This window comes from Buteo buteo, chromosome 10 (assembly GCF_964188355.1).
Source record: "Buteo buteo chromosome 10, bButBut1.hap1.1, whole genome shotgun sequence".
Classification (NCBI taxonomy): Eukaryota; Metazoa; Chordata; class Aves; order Accipitriformes; family Accipitridae; genus Buteo; species Buteo buteo.
In genome coordinates, this window is record NC_134180.1 from 23,685,772 (window position 1) to 23,712,976 (window position 27,205).

General features: G+C 39.0%; 1 protein-coding gene across 3 annotated transcripts in view; it reads left to right on the forward strand.

The window, feature by feature from the left end:
• LOC142036030 (uncharacterized) overlaps positions 1-27,205 on the forward strand; it is a 42,783-nt gene that overhangs the window by 482 nt on the left and 15,096 nt on the right. Inside the window, exons 1-3 of one of the 3 annotated variants that reach the window (XM_075038927.1) lie at positions 219-1,176; positions 1,484-1,552; positions 8,492-8,842. In XM_075038927.1, the coding sequence (XP_074895028.1) occupies positions 1,149-1,176; positions 1,484-1,552; positions 8,492-8,842 (448 nt within the window). In that variant the 5' untranslated portion in view covers positions 219-1,148. Of the gene's footprint in view, positions 1-218; positions 1,177-1,483; positions 1,553-8,491; positions 8,843-27,205 lie in introns of those variants that run through there. The other 2 variants (XM_075038928.1, XR_012652041.1) reach the window with 2 other exon arrangements.

The following is a 27,205-nucleotide window of genomic DNA, read 5'->3' on the forward strand; positions in this document are numbered from 1 at the left end:
GGACGGGCGTACCCAGGCTTTCCTTTTTCCTCGGGGCTGGTCTCTTTCTTCCTGGTGGGCGTCCAGGCTGCACACCCCACGTCCCCGCCGCCGGGGCAGCAGCCAGGAAGCAAGTCTTGCTTCTTGCCTCTCGTATGCCTTGGACAGCACATCTGTCGTTTGTAGCTGGAGGCTTACTTGCTTACTCCTTCGTCGCGGGGGCTGGTGTGCTTTCTGATGTTGAGGCCAGAGATTATGCTGGGGTCAAAGATGTACTTGTGAGAGCAAATGGACGCCCCGTTACATCGGAAAAGGAGTGGGGAGAGGGACACCAAATGTTTAAAAATAGTAGAGCTGCAGAAAGTAAAAACATCAGAATAGAGGGATTTTGAAGTTGCCGGTATTGAATAGGAAGTAATGAGCAGTGCTACTAGTTGCAGGAGCTGGGGACGTGTAGTAATCAAGCAGGCAGGTCGAGGCTGGTCTAACCTGCACTGGGGTTCAGCGCTACCTTGGGGAACGAGCTTCCGTGCTGAACACAGGAGGTCTTCTGCGGTGCTGGGCATGTCACCAAGGCCCACATTTGCACAGTGTAGAACAAGGCACGTCTTTACAGGCTCCACCTGAAATGTCTGAGGTCAATGGGACCTTTGTTGTTAACGTAGGCTTGAAGAGTCCTGGGTGGGTACTTAAATAGGCAGATGCAACATAATCTCTGTACCTTGGTTCTCTTGCTGTCAAATTAGAAAAGGCAAACCCTGTAATCAAATGAAAGTATTTTGAAAAGTGTTAATTTGTGAAACACTCCTGGCAGTTGATGAGGAAATTCATTTGGTGTTTCATGCTTTTTGGTGAAGTCTTGAGCCACAACTTGAAAGAGGTAAAAATAAACACTAAATATTCACTCAACTGTGCAAAGAGAAAAACGATATGCCTCTGTCATTAGAGAATATATACTAAGACATTTTCATGTTTTGCTTTTTTAAAAAAAAAATAAAACACCGAACCCTAAAATTCAGAGGAAACGGTGAGTTGAGGGCTGGTGGACCGTTATGCTGAAGTGATCACACACATCTTGGCTAACAGACAAGCGTTTGCCGTAGTATGTTGCTCTCTTCTGTGGACCAGCCACCAGAGGGAGACGGGATGCACCTTTCCTGGGGACTCGGATGCTCGCCGATGGCGGAGTATGTTTCAGTAAGTTAAAATAGGCACGTTCTGTAGTTTTAAAATAAAGACTGGCCTGGTACGAGATCCTCGAGCTGCTTTTACTTCCGTGTGGGCCGTGCCTGCCCTGCTGCTGTTTGCTGTGCCCTAGTTCTGTGCCTCTGAGGAACCTTGGGTTTCTCTGGTGCGCTGCCTTCCTCGCCGGCTGCCACCAGCCCTTGGCCGGGTGCTGCTCACCTCCGGGCTCTGCAAGGTGCAGGCTGGCGTTCCTTGTGGTGCAGGTGCTTCTCATCCAGCACCAAATCTACAGCTCTTCCCACCTCTGGGTCTTTTACAGTTCCTTTCCAGTGTCCTCGCTGCTCCTGTGTCCACTTGGTTACCTTTGGGTACCAGATACTGATGAAAAGTGAGTATCAGAGTATAAATTTTCTACTCTTTCTACTCTGTCCTTTGTACATCAATGATAAGATAAGTGTAGCTGGTTTGTTTTCTGACTTTATATAGGTGATGAATGAGTTTTGTTGCCTCTGGTTTTGCCTTTATTTCACTGTTTCTAAGGACCATGTGTTATGGCAGAGGCCTACCGGTTTTCTGAATACAGTGAGTACCTACAACCCATATAATGCCTGAGTTTTTAATATGTCTGTATTTAAATACAGATGTTATACTTGTGAGGCAATAACAAAATAAAAGAAAACTCATTGAGGATCAGAATTCCAGACAGCATATATTAGAGATGATAAATAAAGGACAGGCAGTCAAAGAAAGTATAAAACTGAGATACTGTAGGCTGAATACTAAGGCTGTCATCTGGATCATACTAATTTTTCAAAGTTTTACCATTCTCTTGGGTTCTTTATTTCTGTTTGAGAGAATCTCACAAGATGCTTTAATTGGATTTTTTCTTATTATAGCTTTTTATTAGCTCATTAATCAAGCTTAACAAGACATATTTTTAGATTCCTTGCTGGCAGTGCTTATCTTTCTGTGCTTTATATTTGAAGTACCAGTCTGTGAGGAAAAGGTATTCATTGTCCTTTGCTCTAGGAAAATATGCATTACATTTAACACTTATTTGGAGTTTTAATCATCATGAGGACTCATGCTGAAACAAAAATAGGAGACCGTTCTGCCATCACTTTCACCTGCTCTCTGCACCCTCTACCCTAGCTGTCCCTAAGCTCTATTGGGAGTAAATATAACTTCAGGGCACCTTCCCTCCCATGCCGAGTCCCAGTGGGATTGCCAGCACCTCTCCCCCTGCAGTATTTAGCAAAAAGAGCTTTTTACAGACTCAAGAATTTGTTGCTCATTTTCTGCTGTGGGACCAGAGATGACATTGAACAGCTGAATAACTGTGCTATTCAGAGATACTGCAGGTAGCATAACTACAGAGCTACACTTACCAGAGGGGATTTACACGTTCCTCTTGAACTGTTATTTCAAAAGTGCATTTCTGTAGATCTTGGTTATTCTTCATTTCAGTGTGTGTATGTGCACAAGTATGCCAACAGGCTCTGTGTTTCCTGAGAGCCTGGGATTTACACATTTAGCCACAGATATCCTTCTCTGAACCTGTGGAATTAGATCTTGGCAATAATTAAGGGTTGATATGTCAGATGTTGTTATGCTATGAATATAATTGCCCCACTTATTTAAAGAAATAGCTATTGCACTGAGACAATACTTGACAATATTTTGCTAAATAAATTTTAACATTTTGTACAATGTGGTGTTTTCTAAATACCTATGCAGTCTTCATGAAACACTCAACCTTTCCAGGCCCTCCTACTCAGGAGCACTGAGTGGAATATTAACATATGCCATGGCTGAGCTGCAATCACCTCCAACTTTTTTTTATTCACTTAAGCCCAAAAAGCTATTTTGTATTACAAAAATGTCAATATTATTCCTACTTGCATTTTCCCTTTTTCTTTGGTAAGACTGTTGATCCTAGCTAGTAATCCCTTCCAGAGTTGCTTTTTCTTGAACAAATTAGATTTACAAACAACGAAGCAGAACCGCGCTATTCCTTCGCTCTCATGTGCAGGCTGCCTGTGATCCCTTTAGGCCACAATACCACTTTGAATACTTAATGTTGACTTGTCGAGTTTCACCAACTGCACAGTGATATGGACAGGATTAAATCTTGTTTTATTTCATCGGCTTCCTAGCCAGGCAGTAGCAGGGTAGGGAGGGCTCATGGCATTTTACTCTGTTCCACCACTGCAGCGCGAATAACAAGCATATTAGTGAATCTGCTGACATTTGCCACCTTGACGTAAATGAGAACATTTTTCGAGGTCTGAAATGCATTGTCAAGTAGCATTCTTGTCAGGGTTGTATAGTGTATAAGCAGAAGTCATTATGTTTACACCCAGAAGATATTTTGATGGTGAATTAAGGGCTGACCTTCATATCATACCATTTATTAGAGCAAGCTTTATAGTAAGCTCCATATAATGGCTCAAAATAAGGTTAACTGTTTGTGTTCCATGCCTGAACTGGCAAAGGAGTTGGAGCATTAAAGCTCTCAGATAACTTGTGTGCTGCTTAGCTTTTCAGCTGCCTGTTGTGTTTTGGTTGAAAGGTAACTGTTAAACTGTTCTGTTATTTTTGTTGTTCTTATTAGTTTAAGTTTGGAAGGTGCTTTAATTGGAATATTGCAAAATGATTTATCTGTCAGACAGTGGATATGCTCCAGGCTTATTTTTCTCAGAGACTATCAGACTGTCTTTGCTTTCTGACTGCCCAAAGGAAATTACAATGTAGTGTACTCATAATCGTGTTATCTCTTTTATAGCTGCAGATCACTTTTATGACATTGTAGATGCACAGAGCCCTGATCGATATCTAGAGACTTGCTATCCTTTTAAGTTATGTGACTCTGCCAAATTTTAGACATGAAAATATTCCAGGTGAAGCGTTATTGGGTTTCATAATTTTTACAATATCTAAAAACAGTTGCCAAGCTTCATTGGATATGAAAGCATTGATTTTTATTTTTTTTTAATACTTTGCACTGTTGTCAGATAGAGTCCATCTGTTCTAATCTAGCATTGTCCCTTCTGCTGAAGGAATGGTTTCATGTTTCCAAATAATTGCTGCTGGTCTTGTTTTTTGATGAATAGTATATTTAGCAATCTGTACTTGATTGCATGAAATATTAGAGTATCTCCTAGTCCAAAAGTATGCAACAAATATATTAATATTTAATATACCTTTAAAGGCTTATTGAATTAATTTGATGTATGAATCTGAGTTCTTTCTATTTTTAATTCTCCTGATGCGTGGTTTGGGAACTCTGAACTTTAGGTAAAAGGAAACAGATTAGTACTGGACCTCAGTTAACCTGTTTATCAATGACGAGGTGTGGTCCTGTTTGTTAAATAACTGAAAGAAATGACAATGAATGTTATTCATTTACAGATGTCTGTTTATAACCCATTTAAATCAAAGAATTCTGTATTTCAGCTGTTGCAGTGTAATGCACAGGCTCTGAAAATACTGTGCAAACCTGTGATCATTGTTTGACCTTTTAGGCACAGGGCTTGCCATTGTTTCAAGGATTATTAGCCTTTACAGAATTGTTTTATAAGGATTTAGCAATCTTTTACTGTTCGCACATGGTTTCAGTGATGCTAAAAAACTTTACCAAAGGGAGCTGGCAGGTAGGTGAGCCTACTTAAGCCAATCCAAGAGGCATGTTGTGGGTGAATTAACCCTCTGTATTCATGATGTTTTAATAGTTTTGTGTTTGTTTTTTTTTACAGAAACTTTGTGTGCCTCTTGCCTTAGTTTATTACTACCAGGATGACTATTAAGAAAGCTTTTATATGAAAGATTTTTTTTTTAGTCCTCAAATTCACACCTGAACTATTGACATAAAATTGGGATCTACATGGGACCTAATTAACACTTTAATACTTATTGATAGAGCATGATACGTATATAGTCATTCATAAAACACATGGAAAATTCATTCTACAGCTGCACTGCCACAGAATCTTTCACTTTTATCTTGTGTCACTGAGCATTTCTCATCCATAAAACTGTACGATACTAATTGTAAAGGACAGTGGATCAAGGTCATTCTTGCTAAAAACTGCCCCTTTTTGTTCTACAGAGATCAGAAAATGTAAAAAAAACCAACAACCCCATCATCATCATAATGCAGATATAAAAGTCATGGGTAGTAGATTATGACCCAGAGGAAAGAACGTGAACAAGACGGCTGCAGAGACGAATTTTAAGTGATGTATGTGAAACTGCCAAAATGAGAATTGCAGCCAAAGGAAGTGAGCCAGAAGTCTAACTACAATCAATATCCAGGTTAAGTAAACAATTACAGTCTGCCGGAGTTGAAAGTAAATCCACACAGCTTGACAGGGTAACTGCAGTGTCTTCAGGTGTAAATTTTGAATTTACTTCATGGATACCTTTCTTGCCATTTACACAGTGTGTAACTGATTTTTTTTCGCAACCTATCAGGCAAAGGCTGCTCTCAGTTTATGAATAGCTGTTGTTAAGTCCTTGCAAACAAATGATGCATGTCAGTTAATAGTGGAGGTTGTTTTAAAAATCTGGAAACTGGTGAGACTCAGAAGTGACCAAAAGAACAATGTATGTTATCAGACAATATGATTAGAAAGGGAAGCAGGCTTATGAATAAGTAAAAAATGCAAAGGAGTTATATTAGGGTACTTTGTGAGCACTAAGCTAGCCCAACATAGCAGACATCAATCCTAGAATGGAAACAGCTGTGTTTACAACATTTTAGGATAGTTTCCTTATCAAATATTAATATGTGGAAAAGCCCTTGTGTGAAAACTTGGCAGTTGGTCCAACAGAAGATTCTTCTTCTCCTTGCAGTATTTGCTATAAAGTTGCTAAACAGCTCAAAATAGTTTCAACACCATTAAAAGAGATGCCTAAACCCAGAAAAGAGCCGAGACAGATTTATAGATGAAAGAATATTTTTTACATTTTGGCTTGATCTCTTACCCCTTACTTAGGCAAAACTTCTTGGGAAACCTCAAGGTTTTTCTGACAGCGTACATACGTATGAAACAGCAGTTCTACTATTACCCCCTTATTTTACATTTAACCCCCCCAAAATACCTGTGGGCTTTAAAAATATCAGTTGCTCCTAGTGGACAGTAAAGTGCTGGAGAGTATTTGTTTCCTTGTGCTCAGAACAGATGAAATACAATGAACCAGCTACTGCCTGTTCTCTTCCCACTGCATGTCTTCCTTAGGATTATCTAAGGCATGTAATATATCTGGTAGGAATGCTGTATAGTGAATGTGTGAGTGAGGTGTGACACAAGTACACAGGAGAGTAGACTTCATTAATTTTGTAGCCCAAAGAAGAATTTTCTTTTTTTTTTTTTTTTTTCATTTTATTTCCTCTTAACATGTCTTGGTATGTTTGCACTGTGTACAATTTTGGAGACTCTTTGTCTTCAAAATTGAGAATTATTTGTCTCCAAATACTGAGAAGGACCATTGCCAAATTCTAGAAAAAAATAACAGAGGAAACAATTTAAATTTCAAGACTTTATGCCAAGTCATAATCCAAGACACAGAGTGACTTTGGACAGTATGGTCAGACTGCAGCTTCAAGAGCTCTAGGTCAGACAGGGAAGGAAGTATTCCAGCATATGTGATTTACAGTAGTGGCACAAGCAGTCATATGCTTCCTGCAGTTTTCTCTTATTTAATAACTATTACTAGTTTTGTTTTGCTCTGTGAGAAAATGAGAAAGACCAGATTGGTCTGTGTCTTAGAGGGGAAACAATGGGATTAATTAGGTCCCTATTTTATTCAACTGATTTTGCACTTAGGGATGATGTGATAGCAGAGCACTTAAGACAGCTACCCAATGGATTTGCAAGAGAACTTGTGTTTAAAATGAGGTTTGTGGATGGACTGTGGCGTTGAAATACTGTATTACAGTTACAGCAGGCTCTGTAATTAGACAGCACTGGCACTTGTTTTCCACTGAGAGAAAGAGAAAAGTTGTTAGGCAAGATGAAACTGCAGGGAAGAGTAGGTGTACCTCCTCAGCTCCTAGGAATTAAATCCATGTCATATTAGATGATGGAATACATGCTTAAATACATGAAATTTCTCTTATTTATTCATCTTTTGGATAAGTGGTTGCTAGAAGGATGCTATAGACTTAAGAAAATGGAAGGAATATAGGAGAACTTGAGAGGTGTGTAGTACAATACTTAACCTACTCCATACTGTGAAAAAGTTTGGAAATCAGAGAGGTCAGTTCCTTCTACTTCAAGTGTATAACTGGGCTTTCCTTATCTGTGAAGCAATGCTGCATGCTATTTTTGGCTTTACTGAACTTCTGAAGCCTTAATGGAATCATATTGGTTTTTTCTGTGTCATATCACTTAAGACAGCAAATGACTATCTGCAAGATTGCATTTTACAGCCTGTGGCCATGTATGCTGCAGTAGTTGATTTGATGTTCTGTAAGAATTCCTCTTTAAACTGACTTAATGATTTATACTGCCAAATTGTTCACATTTCTAAATTGTATATGAAACTAATGAAACAAGCTAGAATTTTAGACCAGTGACCTTTCTTGTTCTTACGTGATATACACGAGGAAAACAGCAATGAACAGACAACAACTGATGGAAGGGGTTCCTTTTCCGTATACAATATCTCTGAGAGCACCTTTGGATTTGCTCAAGAGGAAACTCCAGTTTAACCATTCTAGCATCACTCAGACTGCCTCTTATAAGAGTAAGCTCTGTTGATACTGGACTCAATAGCTGAGTGTAGGGGAAAGGGTCTCAGTGGGAAGCTCATCTGTTTTTGAATCAGCTGGGAATTACTTCAGCTCTTTAGCAGGTTGGAATGGTTTGGGAGTGCCTTCATGTGAATTTGCATCTCTGTGTTTCAGAAAGCTATTCAAGCTTCCAGGAGGAATGATATAAGATGTGGGAGACTTTGGTTCCCACTCTGCCAAAAATATCTAATATAATTCCTGATAAGCTGTATGGTTTCTGTCTGAAGCCCCATGCTGATAAGGCAACACAAGTATTTTGGATACAGTGCTGGAGCAGAAGGCGGCCATTCTTGCCTTCAGCTATCCTCCCTGCTTGATAAGAGTTATTGGGTAGATTGGAGCAAGTCTGCGGAAGTCTAATGGGGAGTGGAGACTAACAGTTCACTATTGCGGCCTGAATGAAGTTACACCACCGCTGAGTGCTGCCGTTCCAGATATGCTAGAACTTCAATATGGACTAGAGTCAAAGGGCAGCCAAGTGATATGCCACAATTGACATTGCTAATGCGTTTTTCTCAATCCCTCTGGCAGCAGAGTGTCGTCCACAATTTGCCTTTACTTGGAGGGGTGTCCAGTACACTTGGAATCGATTGCCCCAGGGGTGGAAACACAGCCCCACCATTTGCCATGGACTAATCCAGACTGCACTGGAAAAAGGTGAAGCTCCGGAACAGCTGCAATACATTGATGACATCATCGTATGGGGCAACACGGCAGAAGAAGTCTTTGAGAAAGGGAAGAAAATAATCCAAATCCTTCTGAAAGCCGGTTTTGCCATAAAAGAAAGTAAAGTCAAGGGACCTGCACAGGAGATCCAGTTTTGGGGAATAAAATGGCACAAGATTGAAGTGGCTCAGGTGGACCTGGACTGGCAACATAAGGGTGAGTTATTTATGACTCGCTGGGCCCATGATACTTCAGGCCATCAGGGAAGAGTTGCAACATATAGATGGGCTTGAGATCGAGGGGTGGACCTGACCATGGATACTATCGCACGGGTTATCCATGAATGTGAAACATGTGCTTGTAATTTAGCAGGCCAAGCGGTTAAAGCCCCTGTGGTATGGAGGGCAATGGCTGAAATATAAATATGGGGAAGCCTGGCAGATTGACTATATCACACTCCCACAAACTCGCCAAGGCAAGCGCTATGTGCTTACAATGGTGAAAGCAACCACCAGATGGCTGGAAACATATTCTGTACCCCATGCCACTGCCCAGAACCCTATCCTGGGCCTTGAGAAGCAGGTCTTGTGGCGACATGGCACCCCAGAAAGAATTGAGTCAGACAACGGGACTCATTTCCGAAACAACCTCATAGACACTTGGGCCAAAGAGCATGGCATTGAGGGGGTGTATCATATCCCCTATCATGCACCAGCCTCTGGGAAAATTGATCGATACGATGGACTGTTAAAAGCTACATTGAAAGCAATGGTGGGTGGAACTTTCAAACATTGGGATACACATTTAGCAAAAGCCACCTGGTTATAGTGCTGGAGCACAAGGCGGCCATTCTTGTCTTCAGCTATGTGCCCTTTCAGGCCTTTAAGGAGCATTACCCAAGAAGATTCATGATTCCCGTGCTCTAGCAGAACCCATGCAAATTACTTACAAGGCAATAAAGAAATTGGCCTAAGGTTCCCTTGAAAATGTGCTGCTGGTGTGTGGATGCCTTTTAACTTTATCCTTAATTTTACATGCACACCTGAACGCAAATACATGCCTGATAGGAGTTAGAAAGGGAGGCGAAAGGAAACAGTAAATGCAAACACAGTAGCTATGAACTTAAACCCAGATGAAGAAAGGTTTGAATAATCCTCTGGTTATGCAACATATTTAAAAGTATGATCTACTTAATAAAGCATTTTCTTCTCATTTTTATAGCACAAAAAAGCAAGTAATGTACAGATCAGTACAGAAGCTAAAGGAATGAGTCTCCAGTAAAAGTATGGCCTGAAATGCTAATGGCTTTAAAACAAAATTATGCCTATTTCCAAATGAATCAGTCAATTTTTAGGTAACCAAAATGCAGAGTGGAATGGATTACAAATTATCTCACAATTGATCAAAAGGTAATTTTTGATTGACATGTACTGCTGCATACTGAGGAAGCTGAAAATAAGGAAATAGCATTGGTAATCTGCCTCTGGGGACTGAGACTGGTATAATTTGTAAAATGAGTCTGAAACTAAGAAATTAGGGGTAAGGCTGAGAGATTTTTTGGACTGCCCGACCTATCTCCTGTAAACAGAAAAAGAGTTCAAGTGTCTTCCAGCGATGATGGAGTTAGCAGCGAGCAGAAACATGGGCAGCAAGAAGAGAAAATAATGATCTGCATAACAACAGTCAGGTAGGCCAGTCTGGTCCAGCTCCTGCAGTGTGAGGGATTGATTCCTTGTTGGGGCTAGTTCTGTCAGCCCTGTAGTGATGGATGCACCCGAGGGAGGCGTGTTGTGCCACTGCTACCGGCCTCTTCTCTGCAGCTGGGCAGGGGTAGCCATTTGTACAGCTGGGAGGTTTGGCAAGGGAAGTGCAGCCAACCCTGCTGGAGGGAAAAGAAACAGGCCAGACCAGTTCTTCAGGATTATAGTTAGGTGCTGTAATCAGCAGAAGGATTTTCATTAATCTGTGTAAAAATTGATGGTCAGGAAAGAGTAATTAAAATGTTTGTATGCAAATACAATGAGCAAATACAATGCAAATACAGAAAAATGTGGGATGTTAGAAGGATTGCAAGAAAGTAGTGGAAAAACAGGTGTGGAACAGGGTGTGGTAATCAAAAAAGATAGAATTGCACATTAATTTATGAGGCAGATTAAAGAAAGAAGTAGCAATAGTGTAGCTCTGTTGTTTGAATCAAAAGTGCTTCAAAATCAGGGAATGATAGTTAGAAAAATTCTAGTAATTTTGTGTCTGTAGGATATTGTAGGATTGGATTTGGTTACTAAAAGGGATCTTTTTTAAGGCATTTTATGTTTTAACATTTTGTGCGTGGTGAAAGCTTTAAGTACTACCAGAAGTTGTGACCATATGGGTGGCCAGCCCCACATATGGAAGTATTTAACTTCTTCAGTATAGCCTGGAGAATAAATGCTAATGATACTGGTTATTTCTGCTGGTAATAGCTGACAGTTTTTGCACTTCATTGATAAGAGACCAACTTTAAGGTTTCATTTAAGTAATGAAGATATTCTAGGTGAGCTGTTTAAAGAATGTATGACGTGTGATTCAAAAAAAATTAAATTACAAGAGTAAAACAAGTAGGTATGTAACTGAGGATTTCAAAGCTCGATACTCTACAGATGTGAGTGATTAAATCATTCTACCAAAGAAGCTCAGAAACTCAAATGTGGAGGAGGTCTGGAACTTTCTTACTCAAAAGTTTGAAAGCTATCTGGAATTAATATCCAGAACAAAGAAGGAAATGTTGTAGAAAGAATCTAACTGGATGAATAGCCACATAATTAAAATTAAATGAGCAGAATGAAAAAAGATTGCAGAAGGGACTGACAGGCAAAGAAATCTATGCAAAAGAGGTAAAGAAGCATAGAAATAAGGTGAATTGAACAAAAGTCAAGCAGAGCTAGATCTTGCACTGGATATTAAACATGCTAAAATTACCCAGCCTTAAGCAAGCAGTTTCAGAAACAAACCCCTAAGAAGAACGTGGGGTCACTGTTCAGAGATTAGATGAATGACCCTAAAAATAAGAAAATGCTTTATCCTGTCTTCATTAGAAATGCTGCTTGCTGACTGTGGTGGGAAATGAAGGTTGCTTAGTAGGAATGAGTCCACAGGCTTTAAAATGAAAATCATTGCAACTGAGATACAGGCAAAACACAAGCAGTTTGACGTAGTGAAGTATGGTGATCAACAGTTTCCTGACCAGAAAGAGACTGGCTCATGAACACTCATATCTGATACCATATGACAGCAAATAAATGGTGATTAGGGAGAAGGAAAAATGACCCAGGTGGTTATAGGTGCATTAGTCCAACCTTGAGGCTTTAGAAGAAATTTTGAAGGGAATCCTTCCTGTACCTCCAAATGCTTGACCAATACCAGCTTTGGTTATAAGCATTGGACCATCGCAGGATTGCTTGTGTTAGCAGCATGCTGCAGGCAGTGCACACACGCTTACTCTCATCAGGGACCAGACATTCTTAGGGGCCAGTTTACTCCACCTGTGGGCTGAAACACTGCTCCTGAACAAATCATACCTTTAGGTAATACTGGACATCGTTTTTTTTAAGGTGTCTGAGCATGGGTCAGTCTAGCATTTCTTAATTGCTTGCCTGTAACTTAATTTTGATACACAATGGGCAGATCAAGATTTGCACAAATATGGATTTCAGTTGTAGGCCACAACTTTCTCAATACAAAGTACCAAAATTTAATATAGGTGCAGAACACAGATTATGGAGTTTCTGTAAGACTGTCTTCCAACTGTCTTATTAATGCAGCTAAGTCTGTGAAATGATCTTAACTTTCTTCTTGAGGATGAGAGAAAGAGATTGTGAAGAACACACTTGAGTCTACAAAGATTTTCCCATAAGAATCAAGTCTACTAGATGAATTTCAAGTTTTGTCCTGGAAGGGAAGTGCTTTAGACCTCTCAGTAGCACTGAGCATAAATTAAGTTGTAAATTGCAATCTGTTTAGAAAAATTAAATTTATTTCTAAATTGTATTTAAACAATGATGTTGTGAATGAGGTGAAAAACCACAACAGACCTTTCCCAGTAGGTTCCTTAATAAAGGAATTTCCTTCTTGACCACCAGAACCAACAGCCTGACAAAAAGCATCCTAAATACCACATTTTGTGTACTACATCTACAGGGACTGCGAGAAAAATAGGCTTAACCCAAATATCAGAAAGCAAGTCACTTACTTTTTGCAACCTATGCTCTTCCTCACCCTTTGGGACAGTCCATTGGGCTGAGGTTTGAGCAGTTCTTCCCAGAACTAAGATGAGGAGGTGTTGGTCATTTTAGTATTGAAATTAGTACTCAGAGTGCTTATACTGTTAAAAATAATGCTGGAAGAGGACTGTGCAATTAATAATAAGTTTAGGCAATGCTGATAAATTAAAACATGGCTTTAGAAGTTGCTCAGAGGAGCTTATCAAATTATTGGTAATGCCTGATATCCTTTGTAGGAATGTAGTTCAGATACACTCATCAAAAGAGCTCATATCATTAGAGGGGTGATTGTGTCATCTACAGTAGAATTATTCCACACCATTGGTATTTCTTAGCAGACTGACATGTTTTCACTTGACATTGCTGTAACCCCTGGGAAAGAAAGCGAGTCCTACCTTACTGTGAGTAACTCATTAGTGAGCCATCACACTGAAGTAGTCCCAAGAAATATTCCTTCTTTTGGGGGAGGAAGGGAGGGATACCAAAGCTACTTACTTTTTTTCACTTTTACTTTTTTTAGTGCTACCCTGCAGTCTTGCCACTTCCTAAGCATTCTTCCATAGCAAGCTTCTCTCCCAGCAAAGAACTAACTTTAAGCTCTGATCTTTTGGTCTGTAAATTAATCCATGTTATTTTTCCAAAGCGTTCTGGAATAGAGCAGTGGAAAGCTACTGACACAGTGTAGCCTTTCTGAGAGTGCTGGATTGTCTGGAACTGGACAAAAATGCTGGTAAATCAAACTTTCTCTCAGAAATCCAGCCAAGAAGCATGGCTGGCTGTTTAGTAAAATGTGCTAAAATATATTTTCTGATGATTGGGTAGACTGACTTTGTTAGCAGTGAGCATGCAGAGCACATATTAAACACCTGGCAGAACCAGGGAAATGGGGTCCTTCATATTTGATCAGAGAATGGAGGGCTCAACATTCACAGGCATATTTAAAGCAGCAGTGAAAATGTTTACACAGAGTTGGTTTGTCTTATTTTTGAAGTGTAAAAAGCCTGGATTTTCCATTTACCTGGGTAAACATTTCTATTGCTAGGAACAAGTTTAAGGAGTGTAAGTTGAAACAGAAGACCCTGTATGGTGTATTTTTCTTATTTCAAGTAAGCCTTTCGTAGGTGTCCTGTTTGAAGGTTCTACCACTGACAGGTTTTTTTCTAAAATTGTATCAATAGCAGGTGTTCGCTTTATTCTCTACTTTTTCACTTCTAATATGTTTTTTTTCATGTCTGCTAGAAAAGCTTGGCTATCAGTTTAAAGCATATTCTTGATAACAGGCAGGCAAGGGCTGGATGAGCCATTCCTTTATTCTTAGGTGCAATATCTTGGGTATTCGAAGGGCTCTTTAGTGATCCCTTCCTCTAAGAAGCTCAAATAATTCCTGGTATTTTATTAATCTGTCAGAGCAGGGGTTGCTTCTGAATTTATCTTGGTATTTCTGTCTGAAACAGCTGTGCAGCCTATGCTTCAAATTGCCAGCATTAAATCAACATAGTTTTCCTCCTCATTCTTCATCAATTTGTCATATAGATAAGCCCACTACCTTCACTAGCAATCTTCCATTATCCACTGTTCTTGCTGGTTTCTTCCATATACTTCCATCAACACCCACAAAGGCTTTTTACCCTCAGATATATTCTGTCTTTTTCTCTTTAGGTTTTTTAACTCCACTGCTTAAGACGATGTCTGCAGATAGCTAATGACTCTAAAAATTGAGCATGTCATATGACTTATTTTGCCAGTGATACAGCTAGGTGGTTTGGACTTTAATCTCCTGAGATCACACAAAGGAAATAAAAAAATTATAAGTCAGATAAAAAGAAAAAAAAAGCACAAGAGAAAAATGCATCTTGATGATTTTTTGTTATTTATGGAAACTCTAGCATCCAAATTTCTTTTCCAATTACTGAAACTGTACATACTGAAAATGTACATACTGAAAATGTACACATCTGAGAAATGTAAATGAATACAGCATACCCTCTATTATGCACTATGCAGACAGTATCCTTGATGATCAGATTTTTACCCTATGAAATTTAATAATCATTCAGATCCTTCTGTTTTTTTCATATATTTGCTTGTCCTTAAATGTGCTTCTGTGACGTGTATACGTAACCTCCATAACTAAGATGTTCTTATTTGCATTGTAAGAGAGTAAAGCATTTCCAATGCCAGTATTAGAATTAATACTGTATTTAAAAGGTCATGCCTCATTTTTCTATGTGCTGTATCGGCAGCAGAGTGTTATAGTCTGTCCTGATATTTCACTGTATAAATTAGCCAGCTAAGGAAGGAAGAAACAAACAGCAGATAGGCATTAAGTGACCTGTTCCAGATCACAACACACAACTTCGACAGCATGAGAAGTAGATTTCCCAGCCCAACCTACTAAATTTGGAGTCATCAGAAATGTAATCCTAATTTTTAGGAAAAGGTGAGAGGTTTGGAATTGGCTTGAATTTTCTCTTTATCCTTTTTGTGCTTCTCTACAGAAATAATTATAACTAGAGTAGCTGTTGTAAACTTCTTTGAAATGGTTTTCAGAAACTACTGTTTCCAATTGTCATTTCAGTAATGTTTGTCTAAAATGGAAGAAATGAAAACAAAATTTTTCTATAGGAAGAAAGACATTTCAAATACTTGCTGCTTTTCCTCCATTAGAGCACAAGCACAAGTTGAAAAGGGGCATATGTTTTTCAGTGTGTAACCTCCATGTGTGGGCATGTTGGATACTAAAAAAAGAACTGCTAGACTTTTTTACAAGGAATGGATTTGTTTGCAAAGGAAAAGATTAGCAAAATCATCAAAACTCCTGAAGGAAAATTAATTCAGAAATAAAACAAATGGGAGACTCCTCTAGAAATGTCTGTAATTGTGCAAGGTGTTTGCAAATAAATACTTTAAAAGAGATGTTTCCTCTTTCAAATCAGACAGAAGCTGCTGATTCCCTCTGCTTCCCTGTTGCTGCTGCGGGTGCCTCAGGCTTTTTCCTCTAGTACAGCTGTGCTCCACTGAAATAAATGGCACTTCCTGGGGACTACATCTTTAGTTACTGGTACAAGAGTCATCGTAATGTGCAATGAGATATTTCAATAATGCTTTCAAATGGCTATTAAAACACAACACTGCATAATAAAATCACAACTGCATGGTTGCAGATAGAGCTACCAGTGACACAGCTACTTACATATTATTCCCTTTAAAGAGGAGCTACTAGAAAAATTGTAGGGCAGCAAGGAAAGGCATAAAACCCCCCAGATGCTCAGTGGTGTAGTCTCACTGCTGTCTGTTTTTTCTTCCCAGTTCCCTTCCAGTTTTCTGTTTTGGTTTACAATCTCCAAAGTACTGAGTTTTCATAGCTCAACTCATTTATTGCCTCACATCACAGGGAATAATAATTCATGCCTAGCAGTGTGAAATCTGGAAAAGCAGATTCAAAGTATGCCTATGTCTTCAAGGAGATCCCAGTTCTTTCCCATACAAAGTAAACATCTTGCTTGGGAGAGTGGAAGATGGCGTTCATTAACAGAAATGCTTTACCTTTTCTGTAAGAAAGGTCTCTTAATTAAGAATTTGTGCATTAAAGCTGGGGTGAACCCAAATGATGATTGCAGCATTTTAAAGCTCGCAGCCTGTTCTGCAGAACAGAAACCAATAGGATAAAGAAAAAAAGTTAAACAAAGTTGAAGGATTACAGCAAGAAGTTCCCTTCTCTTTCCTAGTATCCACCGGTAAATACTAAAAATGAATCACATTTAAGTTGGTTCTAATGCAGCACATGTTGCTGGCTTCTCACGACCTTGTCTGGGACCTGCAGGACTTATCTGCCAAGGGCTTTGCAACTGTCAAGGCTGTTGATCTCAAAAGTAGTTAAGGACTCCTTGCCTAACTCTAAGTACTTGTGTGTCTCAGGTGGGACACCAGTGTATCAAGGCATCGAGATTCTCAGTACAATGCACACCTCTTAGGGCAAGTAAATGGGGACTTAAAGTTCTGCTGGGTGCTTGGAAACTGAGCCCCACAACAGCTAACAGTATCTGGCCCTGGGCTTTTTTCTTTTCTTATTTTTGTGCTTTTGCTTTTGGTCATTAGCTTATTCTGTCCTTAAATACAGTTTGCAGCTTGTCACTTTTTTCATTTGAGGAGCTAAGCTTGTCATCCTGGACCCATGAAGTTCTATCTATAATATGAACAGGAAAATAGTAGCACTTCAAACACCAGCATATATTTCAAGCAGACCCTGTATACTCATAAAATATTAGAATTTAGGATCTTTCCAGTGACAGCCATGACTGCCTTGTTTAATGTTAGGCTTCTGGAAGATCCTTTCCTAGCCAGTGCTGTTTGGCCATCTGTCCCTTAAAGAGAAAGGAGACACCAGGTCTCGTGTTTGAGTTACTCCCTCTCCGGCTGGAAACACTGCGTATTATATTCCTCATTCTATTTATTACAGCGTATGTAGTACCTGCTTGAGTATACCAAGACTGCATATTTATATTGCTTTGTTTGTATGGTTCATGACATTTGCCCAGTGATGGATAATCAGATCTTTCTGAAATCTCTTATTTTTGCAACAGAATTTCAGTGTCATCTTGCATTCTGTACTATTTATTTTGTCATCAGAACTGTTAAAATTCATAGTAAGTACTTTGGCACTCTGTCTATTTGTTAGCCAGTTCATTTGGGAACAATTACGGTTATCTTGTAGATATTTCAAGCATGTTTTTTTGAAATCAAAGCCCTTGTCTCTACACTATTTGAGAAAATCAGTAACTGAAATCTGAACTGTATGCTGCTTTGATAGAAGGTGTATTCTGCTTTTGTTTTCTGCTTGGGGAGGAATTGGGTTTCAGCTCAAATGGTCATGTATTCTCCCTCTGTATTTTGTTTCTGGTAGGTTGTTCCACAATCTTACTGAGTAGTGTTACAGGATAAAAACTTCCTGAACACATCCTAAATATGTTTATGTGTATATGCTCAATAGATATGTACATTTGCCAGGTTAGAATATTTGTAGTTTAAAGGATTTTAATTTCCTTATAGTTCAGATAGGATTTTGGAGTGTCAGAAAAGAAATATCTGTGTTTACCTTCAACTGATTCTTTACATTAGTGTAAGGAAATTATCCTCATAAAGATGTCTTGGAAAAATAGTCTCCTTTGATTCTTCAGTAGCTTAAAGGCATCACTTAATTTCATCTGTTTCTTTATATATATATATATATATGCAAATACAAAGAATGAAGATCAACATGTTTGGGAAAGTTAAGAGCTGCTGGAAAGGGGACAGTGGACAGTTATTCAAATTCAGCATAATTGAGACTAGAGATGCAAACAACTGCTCTTAATATTAATAGCCACACCTAATTTTCTTTTGATGATTTGTGTCATTTCAAAAATATGTGATTTTAAAGATTAAGCTTTCTGTGGAGCTGTTGAAATCTTATAGCTCACGTTTCTGAAATAGTCAAATTACACCTTTTTACACTTAACTAGAGAGACCTAAGTGCTTTTCACATGCAGTATTGTGCTTAGCACAAAAACAAATGCTAATGTGACTATCGGTACAGGACCAAACTTTATCTGAGATCTGGGGTGTTGCCATGGCAATTCCAATTGTTGGTAAAAAATTCCCTTTTGTGCTTCATTCTGACATTATATTGCAAAATGATGATTATGAAGAAACATGCAAACCAAAAGGGGGGAAAATCTTTTTTTGAAGATGTAAATCGTACCTTCTATCCCATTTACTTTTTGTGAAACACTGAGCGTGTGCCCAGATTGTTATAAGCTGTATTTTTTGCAGATTCAGATACATTTTTATTTCTCAAACTGCTATAATAATACTGAAAGTTATTTCTCCCAAATGTAATAATCAACGTAATACGGAACTCAGAGACATATATCCCATTTCCTATGCAAAATATCAATTTCTAGTATATTGTACTGCTGATGTGGACCTCTTGCTTTTAACAGTACTGCCTATGTTAGTTGAAATATCTAAAATACAAAACTTGCCTATGTTATTTATATATATCAACCATATAATCTATGTATAATATAATCGGAATAGCTCATAATAGCCAATAGATCAGTCATTTCTGTTTCTAGTTATAAAATTGTTTTTCTACCAATACATCTCACTCTGAGAAAATTGATATGGCTATTACCTATTCCTTGCTAAATCAATATACAACAAGCTTTAAATAAAAAAACCCATGTAATACTTCCAAAAGAGAAAAAAATGAAGGGGTGAAGTTAAAATGTGGTTTGCACTGCAATGCATGCTGAAGTTTATTGTGCATTCTTTTAAGTAGGAAATGCATAAAATGGGAAACATTTCCAGAAGAGAACTAATTCTTGCAGTGCTGCATTGCTGCTTTATAAATAAATCATTGTCCTTTCTCTATTGATCACTGGAACAATCCAGTCGAAGAATGCTGACTTAGTGCAGCCCTTTTCAGGAGTGCTGGATTGAGAGAAAAAGCTGGATAAGTGGGACCCAGCAGCAGGGAATAGGGAAAACCCCATACTGGTTAGCGATCAGGTTTGATGCATAAAATCCAGCCCTTGATTTATTTCTTACCTCCAAAAGAACTTGATAAAGAAGCTGATTTCTACAAGATTTTCTTTCTTTCTTTCTCTCTCTCTTCCTTCCTTTCTTCCTTCCTTTCTTCCTTCCTTTCTTCCTTCCTTTCTTTCTTTCAATGTCATCAATCGGGGAAATATTAATTATAAGACAATACTAGTTGTAATTACTGGATGCTGAAGATCTGCATATAAAGTATTGTGAAATTTTTGTACAACATACTAAAAAAGACCTTTGGAATTTAATGCAGTCTTTTAATGATCCCAATTATGATATTTATTTGTCAAGAAATAAGGGCTCAAGTCTTCCAGGAATATGTTTGAATTAGTAGACTCTTGGAAATAGCACTGCATTCCTGTGAATTGAGGTGGAATCTGAATTTTATTTGGTTATCTCAAAGATCACAGCTTGCCAATCTGACAATTTTGTGATGTCTGATTTGTCAAGATGGCTGGTATCAGGCCCCAAGGCTTTTCTGGGAAAAGGAGTAGCCTGTTACAGCAAGGAGCTGAGAAATACTATCTGGGTTTGCACGTCTGTTATGATCTGTATTGGATCTCAGAGGCATACACCTTATAAAACATGGCTTTCACTGAAGCCTGCGGTAGGTGTCCCTATCAAGACCTTACCCTCACATTGTCATTATCCAGAACTTCCAGCTAGTTCTAGAATATAAAGTTGTTCTTTTTCATAAAATAAGATTTACTGGCGGATGTAGGGCTCAGCTGATGGTACGTTGTTCAGGGTCATGGTGATGCATTGCCTTTAGGGCATGTTGTCATCGCATCAGGTTTTTTTCTGCTTCCCATTCATTAGGAATACTTCCAGGATGCAGGTCTGTAAAACGTAATTGTTTGTTCATTCCACCGGGTGTTTTGTCTCTAGTGTCGCAATCAGACGAGCACATGCTCGCCATATTCTCGCCTAGTGCGCGGTTAGCTGGCTGATAGGGAGCAAAGTATTAGCAAGCTTTCTTGAATACAATAGAGGCATACAGCATTGAGCAGAAAAGCTCTATGCGAGGGACTGTAGACTGGAATGCATGAATTGATCCTCAGTCGTGCAGGGGGTGGCTGGGGGTTGAGGTGAGGCTGTGGAGCAGCCTGGGGCTGTGCAGCAGCATGGACCTGCCAGGATTGGCTCCCTGCTGAACACACACAGTCGACAGCAAAACTTCCCCCAACTTGAACTACAAATCTGGACCAAAAGGACTACAGGGAACAAACCTGGAGGCAGAGAAGGAGAGTGAATGTGTCGTTGTTGCTAACATGGCAGAAAGGACCTGGCACAGCCCTAGTTTCCATTGGACTGGCAGCTAATAGGCTTTCCCTTTCTTCTCCCAGTGTCCAAGTATCAGTCCTTCCATGCCTTCTGCTAGTATGCTGAACGGCCTGTCGTTAACATGAACATAGTAAACCATGAAGCGTCTTGTTTTGTGAAATAATGCAATCTATTAAACAAACAATTCCTTCTCTTTTTGCCCATCTCCCTCTTCCAGCTAAAGCAGAGTCTGACCGCTGACCACTAGATGACACTGTTGTATAGGGACTTGTTCGGCATAATGGCTTTAGACAATAACTAATTTACTTAGAGAACATGTATGTGTGTAATTAGGAGTCATCAATGTCGTTCTTTTAAAAGAAAATAAGTTTACCATATCTAATTAGATATTTCTTATAAGGTGGATTTCATTCTAATTAGGTAAAGCTATGCTACTGGTTTAAAATATAGCAAAGGATGTATTTGTATTCACTTTCACAGTTTCCATATTTTTTTAGTCCTTGCAATAAATGGATCTGATTACACCTTTTAAATTGATGTTCTCTCAAACTGGTATGACATAAGTGATTGTTCTGTCATTGTGATTTTACTGCCATTGTTTTCAGTGTGTGAGGTTTGTTAGTGATATCTCTCTTAATCTCATTCTGTCTTTCCCCATCCTCCTGATTGTGATCTTGAATCTGCATGTTCTTTCCATCCAAACTGAAGTAATCTATTTAAAGAGCCAACAACTGCCACCACGCAGGACTCTAGCTTGACCATAACAGTGCGGGCTTTCCAGCAGCAGCGAGCTCAGTAATCCCCAGCTAACGAACGAGAGCTCCAAAATGTCCGTTGTACGAGGGGTTTCTTTAAAAGCTCGGATTTCCTGTAACTGAGTGTTGCCAATGGAAAATGTCATCTTTGCAGATGTCAGACTAAATTCAGCCCAGTTAAAATTCAAATTCGGTGCTTTTCTGTAGGGAAAATTAATGCCTTTGAGCTTCTGTGTGACTTCAGAAGGCCGTGGCTAGTCAGCACCACACCCGCCATGGTCAAGGCTTACATCCCTTCCCAAAGAAATTTCATTAATGCCTGAATTTGCTTCACCGAGTGAGTTCTGGATGTTCCCATCAAAACGCTGTGTCACGTCCCAATTGGGCATTGCCAAACACTCAATTTACAGATCTTTCAGATCTGTGCGAGTTTTGATACAGGTGGTCTTCCTCAGATCAGATCTGGTGATGCCAGGCTAGGACAGCCACCACTTACACCCTGTGTGTGTTCCCATCGGTCCATTCCTGCGGCTGTCTGACATGTGAGCCACTTGTAACTGTGTTTCCCAATTATGACTAGAACTTGTCTATTAAATCTTGATGGCATCTTTTAAATTAATTTAAATTCTCTTCTGAAAAAGCTACTCCTGCAACTAATTAATGGCAAAGTAATTTTAGAATAATTTTCAGAATGTTGTTTATGATTACATTGTATCTCAGAAAGAGCTTGTCTAACTATGCCAGTGGTACACAGCTTTCTCTGCTATCCCTATATCTCATATACAAAATTATGGGCTACTATACAAAAGTCATATCTCTGTCTTACTTATTGAAGTGTTGGTTCACTAAATAAAGGATCTCAACAGTGATTTGAGCTGGCTGAAAACCTGCTTGAAAATTATATATTTCAGAAAAAGGTTTTCAACAAGCTCTATTTTTGAAGCTAAAGTACTTCAATTCCCAGTGACTAAATTCATTAAAAAATAAATTAGCCTAAAGAAACATATGAATTACAATAGTATATTTGCATATCATATATTTGGCGTGAATATAACAGTTTCTTCATGTAGACTAACAGCTACTGCAATCTTCACAACCCCATAGTTGAGTAAATGACTGTGGGGTGAGTGAGGAAGCAAAGAGTACAAGGATGAAAATTATTTGTACTGAATGGGAAAGAATACTGCAGAATTTTGCAATCTGAATTAAAACTTATATTAAACCAGTTTCTTCCACTAAGACATACCTTAGCTAATCAATTAGCATAGGAGGTATATGCATGTCTCAGTATTCTAATAATAGAAAGGGTTTTAAGAAAATGTCATGTTTCAATTTTATTTTCAGAACTGTAAATAATTAGTGATTGTTGCAACAAAGGTGAATATGATCTAAGAAATAAAGGTGAAGAGCAAGCGGGCTGGATGGAATTAGAATGTCTTATCTCAGGGGAGTTAAATGATCCACCTGCGGTAAAGACCTTTGCATCTGCAAAAGGCAGCAACAGAAATTTCTCATAAAGTTTGACCTGTTATTCTGTAAGTAATATAGCAGAGACTCTAATACAGGGTATCTTGTCAATTCCTTTTAATAAATGAAGCTGAACTGATACAGCGGCTTGTGTAGCTTCCCTGATCTGTACAAGTTCTATGCTCTGTACCTTCATGTGTGTTTCTGTGAATTGCTGATGCACTTGGCCAGTGAGTTCTCTGTGACTTCAAAGCCAAGCTTTTCACATTGCCTTGTATAAAACATGCCCAGAAGCTGAGTACTGAAGAAAATAAGTAGGGACAAAAATACTAATTTCAGATGTTAGGATAATCTAAGAAAAATGGTTAAAAACATAACGGGAGGGGGGGGAGCGGAGAGGCCTTTTCTTCTTCATTTTGGATTTTTTCACTTTCTCATTTGTTGCCAATAGTTCCAGAAAATTCTTTGATAGAGAAACAACTAGCTCCATATAAATGCAAACAATAACTCTGAGTATTGCATTTGTAACTTCTAGAAGGTGCGGGGATACTGGAGAGTATATTCTTAAGAGACAGTATTCCACATCGCTTCAGCTTGCCAGGGAAAGGGTGAAGAACGAATTGGTTACTCTTCAAGAATGTTGGGCATCAGGTTCATCAGTGGCTTTTTGAAAAGGCTTGTGGTTGACATCATAGTGCACAAACTTGATTAGCTCTAATGTAATTATCTTTGTTAGCTTTTGTGATGTAACTCACTGTATGTCACTGTGCATCACTTTGACGAAGAAATGTTAGGAAAACAGTCAAAAGAGCCAAACAGTCCCACATATATGCCCTTTTTAGAATTGACTAAGACATTTAGAATCCTATAGGTCAATAGACCTTTATACTTCTAAATCACCTAGAATATCTTTGGAAATGTGACCTTTAATACAGTCCCATCTTTCCAAACAGCTTCAGGGGTCATCCTGGAGTCAAACAAAATGAGGGACTGCTTGCTGAGTTCAGCTTCAAACTAAGAATAAATGAGAAGATGTGAGGGAAAGAAAGTTCTAGGACTAAAGCTTTTCAAAACAATGTGATTTTACTGAATTATCATATCCCATGAGTTCTTCAGTCACATGAGAACTTGAAGCATGTAAGTAATCTAACTAAGTGTGACTATTGCTACTCTGTAGGAAAATGTTTCAATAACTCACTGACCTGCAACTATTTAAATTTATTGTCCAAAATATCTCTCCATTTTCTTGATATTGTCAAATTTTTCATAAGTGAAAGAATTTTTAATATTCAATTTTTTTGCATTTGAAACCAGCCTGGAATAGATCACTTTATGAGAGTTTTATAAAATTCATTTAAACTGAATTCAAGGAAATGGGAAAAAGTATTGCAGATGAATAATATTTAAGGGCTTGGGAGGAAGAGACACCATTATGTAAAGGAATGTTTAGTATCAAACCATATAAATAGCTTTAGCTGACAGCAGAACAATAACTTCAAAAGCTCACAAATTATTCTCAATTTTTAATAAAAAAGGAAGCTAGATTTATTCCATTCTGAAGATAAGAAAGGATAGCTTAATTTTGTTCTTCTTTAAGCATTTTTCAGACATGCTTAACTTTTGATTTCTATGTTTTTAATCCTGATTTGCACTAATAAAAAGTAGGTGCAAATGAGTGCTGATGAGTCTGTATTGAAGTTAAAGGAATAGTTAAAAATGTCTATGAATATTCATTTAAATTCAGAAATGAACTCCAAATTGATCATGTCTATGACTCTGTGAATATGCTGTCTATGAGCATACAAGCACTTGAAATTATCTTTCATGAATATTTGCAAAAGCAAATATTCAATTAGACTTTTCAGATACTTGCAGAAAATAAAATTTCAGTGATATATTTAATTGTGAGATTTAGATTTCACATCGTGTTGCCTGGTATTTGTGATCTATCCTATGGGACTGAAGGACTTTAGGAAGGTTTCAGCTGGATGGAGCGCTTTGAAGAACCTTTACCTTGTGAATTGCAGGATTCATCGAGAAGCAGAAACAAATTAGAATATATAAGAAAATAAGAAACTGTGCAGATTTCAAATTTCTGTTTGAGGAATTTATTTATTTTTTTAGCATATTAAACATTGTACTTCAGCATAAAGTGAATCTTAGATGCCAATTTCTCCTCATTTGTGCTGTCAGGAGATTGTCACTGGCAGGTTCAGTGACTATCTCCAAGCAGAATAATGTTAAGGAAGTGTTTGGGGTTTTTTTTTAACTATTTAAGACACAAGAATCATGATAGAATGCAATGGCTGAGAGTTTGGGGTAACTTAGAAAAAGTGGTGTACATACAATGACTGTCATTGGAACTCCAAAATGTGATGTGTGGTTTCAACTAGAAGATAACTTCAAGGAAGAAGCCCTAACTCTAATAAGATGTTTGTATAAACCAGTTCTCACGGTGTGTCAAGTTTAAGCATAATCTTGAGCATGTTGTGACTTGCAGGAAGACCCGAAGCCGAAAAGAATATTCTTACCAAGGAATACGATAGAAATGACAGTTCAGCAAATCTTCCATAGTGGGGGAAGAAACCAACCCCAGTGGGTGAGGTGGGAGGATGGGATGTGTCCTGCTTGGCACATATACATTTGTATTCCCAAAAACAAGGGGAGGAAGAAAGGATGCCCGACCCCTCTATGGACCCAGTGGGATTGGTTCTGGCCTGAGCTGTGATGCACAGGGACGCTGGGAGGAGAAGCCACGGGCAGCCCGCAGAGGTGGCCACAGGACCTCCGGGCTAGCCCAGAGGAGGTGAGCTCATCCACCTTGAACAAGGGAATGGTGCTGCTCAGGGTGAACAGCCTCCGTGAGGTTTGTTCCTGTAATTGCCAGCCCAATGTGCTGCGGATCTTGTGGGGGCTAGGAGAGGTCCTGTTCGATAATTGCAGTCTAGAAATGCACTTTTAAATTTTATTTTAGTTTTTATTTTCTGAGTTTATCCAATGTTGTGCACAAGAGTCTAACCGCTTATTTTGCTGGACTGAAAGTGTCCTGATTTCATCTTTTACCTTGTCAAGTGAAAGGCTCATTCCCTATGGCTGATTCAGGGCACTTTCTTACTTGGGGGGCAACAAACTGAAGTACCTGCTAGTGTACGGGTATTCCCTCAGAGCAGGGCAGTGGTTTCCCACCTAGTTACTAGAGTCAGCTTGAAGGCAGGTAACAGGCAGTGCTGGGTCAGCCTCCCTTGGCAGGCACAGCCAGTGCCTCTAACAAGCAGCAGGCAAGGGGGAGGTTGTTTATGATGCATAAGGTAGCTGAAGAGGGTCGTACAGCTCAAAAGAAATCAGATCAGGTTTCTGAAACTGAGACAACTGAATTATTCAGCATGAACAGTCTTCACTTGCAAAGGTGCTGAGTACCTTGAATCTCATGTTCAAATATTCTGGAAGCTAAAATACTATTTATTGGAAAAAATTTGTGAGTAATTTAAAGCCAGGGATTATGTGGGGAGTTTTCCAAGTGATTTGTAGACAATTTATGAACAAGAAAAGAAGGATGAATAAATTATTTTTTTACATATTACTTCTTCATCTCTAGTTTTGTTAGTGAGGGAATACAGCCCCAGTGCCTAGAAGCCATACATGCCAAGAATTGGATTTCCTGTGTAAAAGCTATATGATGTGATAACACAGTTGTACTGCATATTCAGTTTTGATATGTAACCTTTTAAATAAATTGGAATACTCTTTGTGCCTATACTGGCACACACAGAGAGCTCATAAACAAGAATTTTTTAACAGTTCCTTCCTCACTAAGCACTTAGAGCTCATGGCAAGAGCAGTATAGGGCTATTAAAGGACCTTTACGGTCCTATTTTTTGGTGGTTGTTAATATTTTTGCAGCTTTGAAGCTCTGTTTAATATAAAGGCTCTGTAGGCTTTCATGCCTTGGGTCGGTCTGTGCAGCCCTGGGCCCTGGGCCCCTGTGCTGCCTTCCCATGCTGCAGGGCTGGCAGCAAGTGCCTGCGCTGGCTGTAGGGTCCAGGGGGTTCCTAAAGGAGGCAGCGTGATGCAGCATGACTGAGGCCGGCAGCATCCTTCCTGCTGCCTATGAGGGGGAACACAGCAAGATCCAAAGCGTGGAAGGCTGCTGCCCTTTTGTGTCAGCAGTATCTCAAAACAACCAGGTATCTCACCAGTATAGAATCCTCAGGAACCTGGGCAAT